The following is a 12,290-nucleotide window of genomic DNA, read 5'->3' as shown; positions in this document are numbered from 1 at the left end:
AGGAGAGAGGCAGATTGCAGCTGAGAGGGCTCTGACATAGGCTGCAATCAAAATGATTTGGAACATGGACATGAATATAAAGACTAGTCGACGATCCCTTTGTAGAATGGAATTGGTGAGTCTTCAATAATTTGTTTTCCAAGCATTTACATGAGCCACATGATATGCCGAGCTGACTGAAATAATTCACTTTTAATTGCAAACAGAAATGTGAAGTAACATCTCAATACACATTTCCATTTTCCAAAGCAAATGACTTTTTAGGGCATCGAAATGGCCAGCAGGGGCTCTGCAATCAAGCATATAATAGGTGTGTCAATATACAGTATCTTTACATGATCAGGCTAAACATTCAAGGGTATGTAAAACTTTTCACCAGGACCATAGGTGATTTCAGTTATTACAGTTTTTTTCTGATTGATTTAGCACTTTTTTTGTAACTATTGGCTATTTTTGCAAAACTCTACACACAAATAACAAAACCTTTCACCAAATTATCAAAACATTGTAGTTCTCTTGCAAAAGCGAACACAGCTTGATTAACTCTCCACACCTTTGTAAAAATGGTGTTTCTGTATCAAACAGTAAACACAAGCCATCATTTACTAAGCACACAATGTGTCAACTACACACTGATGGTATGAATACAAGACACATCTGGCTTTTGCTTTCTCTGTGCACAAGGTAGGCTACAGTATGTCAGTTTGAGGTCATAGTTTTGTCATAGTTCGGTAAACATATAGGAATCCAAACTTGAAGTATTGGTGTTCACACTCATCAAAACAAATACAAAGTCAAAACACAAAATAGTAATTTCACTGAGATTACAGTTTTTGCCCGTTGCTTGAACACTATAGACCCATACTTAGACTAAAGTAACACAACTTTAAGTTTTGTTGCCATATCTCAAACACCTATACCTATACCTTAAACAAAAGTGCTGCTTTGCACTCTAGTTGCAATTCTGCAACACACTTACTCCTTTATGCAACACACTTGGTCCTGCATACTACTCTCTATGTCATACATAAGACACTTCGTTCAAAAATGAAATCTCAGAGTACCATTTGTTAAACACATGTATCCAAAATACAAAACACATCGGGTAATTGCAACCACTCAAATACACACCTGAACGCACTTACTTTCAAAACTGAACACCAATCAGCCATCTACAAAAAGCCCATACGTTTAGCCATTGGAAATGGTGATGTGAATGGTATATTTCCCCGTGTTGTGTCATTGTTTCCTTGTGTGTAGAGTTTTGGCACAATGAGTGAAGTTTTTCTAAATGTATTCAAGCAAATATGTTTTATATAAAGTAGACTAGTGTATTCCTCCTGATTTGCAAGTGTATGCATATGATGCAAGTGTGTTTCATTTTGTCACCAGAGTTACATTTTGACAAAGAATTGTTGGGTTTTGATTGCAGAGTTTAGGTACTGATAGAAGAGTTTCAATTTGGCATAGATGTGAAAGGTTTATTTCCTAGTGTTGTGTTATGTTCACTAGTGTGTAGAGTTTTGGTACGGTGAGCGAAGTTTTGCAAAATGTGTTCAAGCAACGGGCAAAAACTGTAAAAAAAAAAAAAAAAAAAAAAAAGATCTGTCTACGTCATGATGTCTCTCTGGGTACGGCCACAAAATTTCATCTACATCGCATGCAATGTCCTCCTGTCCAAGGCACCGGGCTCCTTGTCCTTGTCGTCCTCTCCCTCTCGCTCCTTCACCTCCACGTCCTCTTCCTATAGGCCTCCTCTAATTCTCACTCATCCTGCTCCCTCCATTGTACTCCACATGGATATCTTATATTTGCCTTATTTACACTGCTTAGGCTGATTGCAAAGTGAACTAATGATCTAAAACAGTTTTCACATGTGAAAATGTGCCAGACAGTTGGCAAAATAGTGTTAATGATAGCCATACATGTGTATGATTTTGCTAGGAGTGTGTTGGAAATTTGGTAATTGAGTGTAAGCAGTGAGTTGTGTTTAAAGTTCTGCAAAAAGAGTGTTGTGCAGTGAATTGTGCCTACAGTTTTGCAAAGTGTGTGTTACAAAATTGCAAACTGAGTTCAAAGCAGTGTTTGTGCTTTTAGTTTTGCAAACTCAGTGTTTTGCTATATGAGTTAATAGTTTTAGAAATTGTGCTACAAGAATCACGATTAGTGCTTAAGCATTCAGAAAAAAACTGTATTTAAAGAGGACTCAATTATGTGATAATCAATGGCTTCGCCTGATCACTATAAATTAAACAAAGGGTTGTCGCATAATTTTGTAATAATAAAAAAAAATGGTTAATTTTTCATCAGTTTTGCCAGGGTATAGGGTACAACTGCATCTGCATGTCATGTCACCCCATATCCTGTTGGAATCAATGCGCAAGACTGATGGAAAGAGTGACGACACTCTGAAACTGAAGAGAAAACACAAGTCTGTGTGAAACCTAGGAAAACATCAACCCCTTTGTGTAATGTTTGAAGACTTGACCCGATAATTTCTGATAATACTGTTACTCAGTAATCAATAGAGTGTCTCATGATTAGCATGTACAGAGAGGGATTTTCCTCTGTCCTCCCTGGTTTGGGCTGAAATTGCCTTCAACTGATTCTCCCCACGCACACTTTTCTTTAGTTGAAACATCTTGCGTCATTTTAGAGTTTCAGTTAATAGAAATGTGCAGTGTAAACATCCTCGATGGTTTGAACAGTTTGGTCGGTCAGTTCTAAAGGCTATGCTGTAGGATCCCAGAGTTGCTCAGTCACCCAACTCTTATGCACTAAAGTTCTTTGTAATCTAGATTGTTGAGGTAGAAATTATAATGAAATGTTCTATTGATCTTACACCTGAAAATCAACGACAACAAAATCACAACGTTTGCTGTGTTTTGTGAACAAGTACAGTAGCATAGACAGTAACTTAAACATCATGGAAATAAATATTCTCGTTGCTCACCTGACTTCTTTGGCCTGGAAAAAAGTCCAACACAGAAATAGGTGAAAGAAACACACTAGGGAGAGAGATTATGAAAAGAAGATGTCAAGTCAATCATTCATCTGTTGCTAACCTCTCCTGTTATCCAATAAAGAGCTGAGCATAAAACACAGTGATGGAGGACAGAGGAGTTGTTGTACAACTTCACTGACAGACAGGTATTGCTATCAAGGTAAGTGCTCTTTCAGTCTCTTTTGGAAATAGAATTGAATCCAAATCGAAACTGTTGGCTTTTGCTCAAAAAGGATTAGTCTTTGACTTCCTCTCACCATCATTGTCCACGTTGACATGCCTCTTGTGAAAGCAGACGGTCTCTAAAAAGTAATTATTAATGATCTGTACGTTCTTCTGTCTTTCTCTCACTCTCTCTTTCCCCTGTAGTATGGAGGCTGCCATCAGTGTGTTGGTATCCCAGTTCAAGACGTTTGCTGGGAAGGACGGATCCTCAGACACGCTCAGTCGTGATGAGTTCCACAGCCTGGTGACTTCCCAGCTGCCCAACTTTGTCAAGGTATTGATGGATTATGAGTTCAGTACAGAGCTAACAGGCCAATTTTACACTGTCCAGATGTATTTTTGAACTACAAAGTTGAAGAAAATTCCTGTAATGTTACAACATTTCTGTGTGTTCTGAGTTTCTAAATGATTACAAAATGCATTTCTTGGCCATAAATGTCATATGTGAGAATGACACCATTTTATAATATAGCCCATGTTGTCCCTCTGTTCTTTCATACTGTCTGCTCGTTGGTGGCTTGCATGGCAGTGTCCACCATCAGTGTTTGTGTGTGTGAATGGGTGGATGTGAGGCATTCTGTAGAGCACTTTGAATGCTCAGAGGAGCAGAAACGCATTTCATAGTACATGCCATCCATTTATCATCACTGTGCTGCTCCAACAGTAATGCAGAAAAAATGTCTGTGAATGTAAGCATCAAATCAAATCATTGATTTGACATAGCACCCAAGACAGCATACCTGAAAAGGCAAGAAATGCAGCAGTTTTCTGCAGTGCTTCTTTGCATCCACAAGAGGGCAACATTAACAAAGTCAGGCAACAGAAAGCATGATGTCTCAACCCTCCCATGCCAAATTACATAGAAGTCAAGCACTCCTAAAGCCCACGCCAAGCTTGTCCTTAGGGGGCACCCACCCTTGCTATTTATTTATTGGTATAATCCCCTGAGCCTTTGAATTGAAGGGAAATGCCCACAAAACACAGGTGACCGTCACAAGCCCTACATCCCAACACACACCTGTGCCCTGGTCCCACGTGCGGCATGCGTTACCATGGGCACAATAAGAGTAATGGAGAGGAAGTCGGCGCCACGGTCACAGAAAAGTGAAGCCGAACGTTAGCCCTGTCCAGAATGTCCAACTCCCCTGCCAATAGTGTAATTAACTTGGCTTAAGTATACAAAGGACATCCAATCTGGGTCTTAAACATTTATGAGGGCAGTAGTTGAGGGAGAATACCCTAGCCTGTCAGGAATTGTGACATCAATTATTTAAATCATTTTTTAATGCTAGCTATGGTAAATCTTGTTATTGTGGTGTGTGGACCAGCCCAGTTATGAATAGTAATTGTTCAGAATTTTTCATCAATTTTTTTTTTTAAATTTCCACAAATGGTCACATGTGAACACAGTAAAACACAAAATAATAGAAACTCCCCAAGTATGTTACTTAAGTGCATGGCACTTTAACACAAAACATTCTGAGGCTGACACTTACAGTGTACCTGTGGCATCCATTTAAAATGCATCAAAATGAGTAACCTAGTTTGCAATATCCTGTTTGAACTAGCCACACAATTTAGAAATACGGTTTGATCAGCACAGCACAACTTTAATAGCAGTAATGACTGACAGCTCATGAAAGCGGATAAAGTGATGCCCGCAGGAGCCTTTCACACAGACATGCTACTGTAGTTGTTCAGATCAGACGCAAGAGTTTCACCTGGCAAAGGGCAACCGCGGGCAAGTTCAGACAAGCACTAATGGAGCTTCTCCTGCTTTCATTTCCCCAGAATGCCAGCGACCCAGCAGCCATCGACAAACTCATGGGCTCATTGGATGAGAACAATGACGGGGAGCTGACTTTCATGGAGTTCTGGCATCTTATTGGCACACTGGCGAGCCAACATGGAGGATTTAGCCAATAGGATGTCAAGACAAAACTTGGTTCACCCGATTTAATGTTGTGTTGTGGCACTCATCTGGGCTGCAATGTGTGTTGACGTTAAATAATCAAGGGACAAATCAAATAATTTTGAACACTCTCTCGTTTAGTTGTACCATGTTCACAGTTTAGCTATTTTTTTTTTGGGGGGGGGGGGGGCAGCCTTATACGTCTGATGTAAATAACTGAACACATCCACACACAAAAGGAATACAGTAGGTGCTCTGTTTGTTGCTCCGTTTTGCTCTGCTGCAATTCCCTCATTTGCTTTGTGTTCCCGCTGCTCTGCTCTGCTTCTCCGAGCGGCCTGTTCCATCCCGCTGGTGGGATGCTATAATCGTGCCTGTGCACAATGCCACCGTTCCACCTTGCCAGCCAGACAAGAGCTAATCCTATTCAATGTCACCACAACATCCATGCAAATCAACCCTACACAGTCTTTCTCTTCTCTCTCTTTCTCTCTCTCTCTCTCTCTCTCTCTCTCCCTCTCTCACACACACACACACACACACTCAAATGGCTTTGAAGGCAAACCGGATGATATGTCTGATTTGCGTGACTGTGTGTGAAGTCCTCTATACACAAAGAGGTGGTTCAGCAATCTCAAATTCAAACGTTCTCAAACAAAACTCTTACCGTTTGAATAATAAATAATACTCACATTTCTGATGTCTGACTGTTTTACTGATGCGTATACTTTCTCAGATTAATGTATGAAGATGCAAAGTGTAGGGGACTTCAGGGGATTTTTATTCCACGATATCTCTTATGGAGTGCCTCATGCACTGGTGTTATACCTTTCTTGAACATCTCTCTCTCTCTCTCTCTCTGACTTTCTCTCTCTCTCTCACACACACACACACAAACACACAGTGTCTCTCTCTCTGTATCTCTCTTCCTTTTATTGGGCTAACATTATTCACTTGAGAAAATGCTCAGTGTGTATCCTCAGCTAATCAAGTGATGAAGCGGTTATGTGTGCTGTTTGTTGTTGTGTTGTGTGTGCCATGTGTTGTGTGTGCTGTTTCTTGTTGTATTGTGTGTGTGTGTGTGTGTGTGTGTGTGTGTGTGTGTGTGTGTGTGTGTGTGTGTGTGTGTGTGTGTTGTGTGTGCTGTTTCTTGTTGTGTTGTGTGTTGTGTGTGCTGTTTCTTGTTGTGTTTTGTGTGCCATGTGTTGTACTATGCTATTTCTTGTTGTGTTGTGTGTGCCATGTGTTGTTAGCTGTTACTTATTGTGTTGTGTGTGTGCTGGGTTTTTTGTGTGTGTGTTCCCGTCTTGCCCTGCTCTCCTTCCATGAATTGCCTGGAGCGTGTTGTGGCCACCGTGGCCTACTGTATGTGTGGTATCCAGAAGTGTACAATGCCACTTTTTCTTTCCCACTCTCTGAACTCCACCAACTCCCCTCCTTCTTTTCATCTGCCAGTCACGCCCTATTATTTATATAAGAGTGTATCATGCAAAAGTTTTGTTTCATTTCGCTTCATCGCAAGCTGAACTTTTCCTCCAGGACAGAGCATTAACAGCGGGGATAGTCAGTATGAGTAAGTTTGTCTCTTCATAGCTTATATACAGTATATATAATATTTACAGTGTTGGAAAAGTATGAATTTGGATATGGCTTTTTTGCTATGAATATAATTATTTTGTGATATGCGGCCTGGTGACAGCTATTTTAGGAAATATTGACATGCTATGCACAAAGATACACTGGCACATTTAGGTCAAATTTTGTTAATTTGTTGAAATGATTGAAACATTTGTGAAAAGTGTGTCAGTTTTAGAGATCAATCTGCTCGTTCTCCGGTAAATAATTAATTCTTTACGAGCGGTTGTAATGTTATTACTTAGCCCAGGGAGTAACAGGTATCCGGTTCTCCGCGGAGGTAACTTTACCCATAATCTCTTTACACTTCAGGGCGAAATGAGAGACCTCCTGTTTACTTATTCACTGCATTTTTGCCTGCGTCAGATGCCATGTAGACCACTCTACAAACTGAGCGGATCAGACCAACTTAACCAGACAAGGGATATGAAACCAGACAAGGGATATGAAAGCGTGGCTTTTTGTTAAGTCGTCACCTCAGTTAGAGGGGTGGGTGATGTCAACCGCAAGTCATGTGGGAGTTCCAAGGTGAAAGACCGGACTTCCCTTGCCATCATGTTGCCCATCAGTGATGGTACGAAAGGATGTCGGCCTTTTGGCTTGGTTGGCTTGGTTTTTAATTATAAATGCTGCAATAAGGCTTTCCTGGCATCAAATGGTGACCCAGGTTTAGTTAACGTCTTGATCCTCGCAGTGCCGAACCGATGAGAGGTACACCATGGGGTTTGGCAGAGTAGTTATTTACATATTGGGTACCTGGCTGCGTTCTGCCCTAGTGTTTGACCTGTGTGTGACGTTTTGCTTTTGTTGTACTGTATTATTTGTGCGCGTGTGTGTGTGTGTGTGTGTGTGTGTGTGTGTGTGTGTGTGTGTGTGTGTGTGTGTGTTTGTGTGTGTGTGTGTGTGTGAGTGTCTGCGTGCGTGTGTATGTGTGTGTGTGTGTGTGTGTGTGTGTGTGTGTGTGTGGGTGTGTGTGTGTGTGTGTGTGTAGCCTATATGTGTGCATGTGTGTGTGTAGTTGAGACTCTAAGGCTGTCAACAGTTGACTGTGAAACCGGTTCTTCATGCATCATTATAATAATTACCCAAGTGATCCTGTGCTGGCAGGTTCAGACCTGCGTCAACAGCCTCACTTGTTTATCATATTTCCTAAAATGTTCCTAAAATAGCAATCTGAAAATCAGTGGATTAGTCAGGTGGAACATCTCACACCCATCTGTCTGTCTTTCTATCTATCTACTGTATCTATATATCTATCTACAGTATCTATCTATCACAGCATAACCAAAAGAGAAAGAGAGATAGAGAGATAGAGACCGAACACCAAGACCTTCTATCAGCAACTTATTGAATGCTCTACAGGAAACCCAAATGACATTCATAAAGCTTGTTTTGGAATCACAATGTATTTATGGTACGGGGGGCTGCTGCAGTTGCTTTAGTATGAGATGGATATGCACCGTCCCACCACAGTGTCTGTTTGTTTACGTTCACGCACAGCTAGTGACCCCCTAAGAGGTCATGCATGCATCACCTTACTCTCCTCCTGTTTCTTTTCCCTGTCCTCTTTGTAACCCCCCCCCCCCCCCACACACACACACACACACACACACACACACTCTCACACACACAGACATACAAACACACACATATACACCTCCACCTCAGGTCGGACGCTGCTAATTAGGGGACAGCTTGTTTCGGAGGTGTCGTTTGCACACAAGGGGCCGCTCCCTCATGAAATAGTCATGAGAGGGATGACAGCCTACTCATAGAGGAAAGCACTGCATCTTTAGTCATGTGGGTCCGTATGGCTCTGCCTGCTTACACAAAGACTCTAAAGAATTGTTGGAGAAACTGTCCTAGCACAGTGTAGGGATACCGCTTTTTTCAAGGAGGCACAAAGGTACAAGGAGGTCATCAAAAAGTGAAAAGAAATCTCAAGAAAACTCATCCTATTTGCAGCAACATTACAAAGAGCTGCCCCATCAGCGATTGCAGGAACTCCATTTTCTTGGGGTACGATTTTAGAAATAACCCCAGAGTGTAGTACTGCAGTACATTAGCTATTTTTTTTCTATTAACAGTACTCACCTTGAGAAACAAAGATCTACGTGAAAAATTACCGGAGTTCTCCTTTAACTGTGAGGCACTAGAAGAGTAATGTGCAGCCATCTCTCTAATATCACACATTAAAGGGCCGTTCACACCAAGAACGATTTTTTTCGTTGGTCACCGTGAATGCTTTTGTCGTTACGGTTATAGCCTAGTTATTGTCACAGTTACCATTCTTGGTCTGAACGCCCCTTACAGTAAGCGGCATTCACACCAAGAACGATATAACGATAACTATAATCTTAACAAGTGCTCACTCTGACCAATGATAAGAAAGGTCTCTCCTCATGTTAATGAATATGATCGCTAAAATGTGATGGGTTCTGACAGGCTGTTAGCTATTTATCATTCTCAAAATCAGTCTGAAAGTGATCCCCAACAAATACGTTCTTCATGTCATTACCGTTATAGTTTATGTGTGAACGTTGTCATTCATTGACGAGAGTGATATTTGTTTATAGTTATCGTTACAGTTAGTGTTCTGGGTGTGAACGGCCCTTTAGGCCTGCAGTCTTGTGGAATACAAACTCTTCGATTACAGTAACCTAGTTAATAAATTATGATTATAGCAATACAAACATTAATGATGTTTACAGGAGTTACTTTGTTCTTTAAATTACATATTATAGCATGTGTTTTTTTGTTTCAAACAAAATCCATTTAATTAGTGTGTGTGTGTGTGTGTGTGTGTGTGTGTGTGTGTGTGTGTGTGTGTGTGTGTGTGTGTGTGTGTGTGTGTGTGTGTGTGCGTGCGCGTGCGCTATGTGTCCCTGAAGTGCCCCTGTATTTTCTTTCTGTCTGCGGCTCGCCGTCTCCCTATGGATTAGTTTGTGAAATGTCAGTGGAAGGAAATCCAAATCACTCCATCAATTATTTGGTGCTGACTAATATTTGATGCATGCGTGCCAGTGTGCCAAAAAAATACTTCAAACTCACTGTGTGGTCATATGGTGTGTGTATGTGTGTGTTTGTGTGTGTGTGCATGCATGTGTGTGTGTGTGTGTGTGTGTGTTTGTCTAGAGGTTGAGAAAATGTGGGTGAAAGTTAGGAATAAAATAAAGACTTCAAGGAGGGAAGACATCAAGACATAAAGAAAGAGACATAAAGAAAGAAAGAAAGAAAGAATAACAGACAGATAGTAGGCCATCCCTCTGGTAACCTAAGTCAGTGGCCTTCTGCAGGATTGGGTTTCCGTCAAAGATCAGAAGTTCCATTGTGTTTTCCGTCTCTCTCTCTCTCTCTCTCTCTCTCTCTCTCTCTCTCTCTCTCTCTCTCTCTCTCTCTCTCTCTCCTGCCCTCTCTACCCCCCCCCCCTCTCACACACACACACACACACACACACACACTTCTTTTCCCTCCTGTATACTCTTTAGCCAGTCTAACATCACCCCTCTCTCCCTATCACTTGTTTTATAGAGGGTAGTCTTTCCTTACTCGCCCCACTTTTGAGTCTGCTTTTCGGATGCTAGCTGTTTGCATTCTGTATTGAGACATGACTCTTTCTATTGACACATCTTGTCGTTCACTACAAGAATATCATCACTGATTTCCTGACTCAATCCAATGATATATTCACAAGGTCCCATCAAGATTAGATCCAATTCGATTCAATATTAATGCTCTTATTTCAGGGATATTTCAGTTACAATACCAATTTTGCTTCGATATGAAACACTGTAGATTCTCAGAGAATGAATGCTGTATAACATGGTACATTATGAATAATATTTATACATTAGGCCCCCAAAGCAGCTACTGTACATTACTATGCTTTTTACTCTCCTCTTCCTGCTCTGTTAGATGTGGAGATGGCCATTCAAACGGTGGTGCACACTTTTCAGAAGTGGGCTGGAAGGGATGGCCGTATCAACAAGCAACAGTTCTCTCATCTGCTTCAAAGCGATCTTAGACACTACCTGACTGTAAGAGACTCGTTCATCACATTCATCATGCTTGTTCATTCAAGCACACAGAGACGCCAGTAATAAATAAATGTGCCTACTCGAAATATTGCTATTACAGCTCTTTAATGTAGCTTTATGCTTTATATACAGCATGAGCGGATATACTCTGAGTTGAATTTACAATTAGATTGTTGAACTGTTTCCTTATTATTTCTGTCTTTATTTCTATATCCTTGTCTCTCCTCTAGGGCACAGGGTATGGTGCACCAGAGCAAAGGTTTTGGGGACATATTATGGGAAACAACTCCAATGGGAAGATGACCTTTGAAAAGTACCTGGAGTTTGTTCAAATGCTTGCCTCACAAGTGAGAGAGGCAGGGTACTGACTGACAGTGTGCAACTGACATCATTTGATGTCATTTTAGGCTGCATGATGTCTAGAACACACATTGAAAGTAACAGTTAGCCTACATGTAAATAAACTTGATTTTTTAAAAGTGATTCATCTACAGTGTTCATCATTGAATCACAGTCATCTGTTTTGATCAATAACCAATCAATTCCATGTAATTATATTCATCTCAGGTCATTCCTTTATTCTCATAAAATTAAGCTAAGATAAGAGATGGTAAGATATGGTAACATAACATAACAAAGAATAACATAGCATAGCATCCCATAACATAACATAACATAACATAACATAACATAACATAACATAACATAACATAACAACATACAGTACATTAACATAATATAACATAGCATACCATAACATGACATTAACATAAAATGATAACATGACATGTAATATAATATATAACATATCGTAACATAACATACAGCAACATAATATAACACAGCATTGCATAACATAACATAGCATAATGGAGCCAGAGAGGGAACAGCAACCAGTTTAGAAACCGGAAGTTTCTTGAGAGTGAAAGTTCTCCCTAGTGTTGCTTTCGTCAACGAAAATTATGACTAAATATAGTCGTCAACGAACTTTTTTCACGTGACTATAACGAGACGAGACGCAACATAAATGCTGGCCATGTGACGATGACTATAATTAAATTTATAAGGCAATATCGTTGACGAATAAAAACGAGACTAAATGTGGTTTACAAAATAAAAACCATGCTAACATCTCTCTTCATTTTCGAAGACCAGAAGGACAGGAATGTTATAACATTCTTTTGTGTCGTTTAGTCGTGTTATTATTTTGCAGTATTTCTGTTTCCTGCGTCTCACTTCAGGCGCGCATCAGGTTGCATGGTCTGATTATCATACCAGAGGACCAGCGTTTCTCGCATGGGCCTGTTGGTCATATCCGGTGCTTCTGTCACTCATCTGATCATATTTGATCATGTAGCAAAGGAGCGGTAGATGTATAGCCTATCGTTATCGCTAATAGAAGCTAAGAAATATAGGCTACGTTCTGTCCGTTAGATTGGCAACTCTCTCAGTTCAACTTTGCACTAGGCTACCTATC

The 12,290-nt window shown here is 40.5% G+C and overlaps 2 protein-coding genes across 2 annotated transcripts; both read left to right on the top strand.

Annotated features, from left to right (window-relative positions):
- The first annotated feature begins 3,079 nt into the window (after positions 1-3,079).
- Positions 3,080-5,841, top strand: LOC134083020 (protein S100-A11-like). Its single transcript, XM_062539116.1, has 3 exons — positions 3,080-3,164; positions 3,374-3,503; positions 5,021-5,841. Exons 2-3 carry the CDS (start codon positions 3,375-3,377, stop codon positions 5,153-5,155), a joined length of 264 nt encoding a protein of 87 aa, XP_062395100.1. The 5' UTR covers positions 3,080-3,164; position 3,374; the 3' UTR covers positions 5,156-5,841.
- An 801-nt stretch (positions 5,842-6,642) lies between these two features.
- Positions 6,643-11,296, top strand: LOC134082124 (protein S100-A13-like). The gene is made up of 3 exons (XM_062537769.1): positions 6,643-6,714; positions 10,692-10,813; positions 11,044-11,296. The coding sequence occupies exons 1-3, from the start codon at positions 6,711-6,713 to the stop codon at positions 11,179-11,181; spliced, it is 264 nt and encodes an 87-aa protein (XP_062393753.1). The 5' UTR covers positions 6,643-6,710; the 3' UTR covers positions 11,182-11,296.
- The last annotated feature ends 994 nt before the right edge of the window (positions 11,297-12,290 follow it).

Source organism: Sardina pilchardus, chromosome 6, assembly GCF_963854185.1.
Source record: "Sardina pilchardus chromosome 6, fSarPil1.1, whole genome shotgun sequence".
Taxonomy (NCBI): domain Eukaryota; kingdom Metazoa; phylum Chordata; class Actinopteri; order Clupeiformes; family Clupeidae; genus Sardina; species Sardina pilchardus.
Note: the sequence above shows the minus strand (reverse complement) of the source record. Positions and strands in the feature narration are given on the sequence as shown.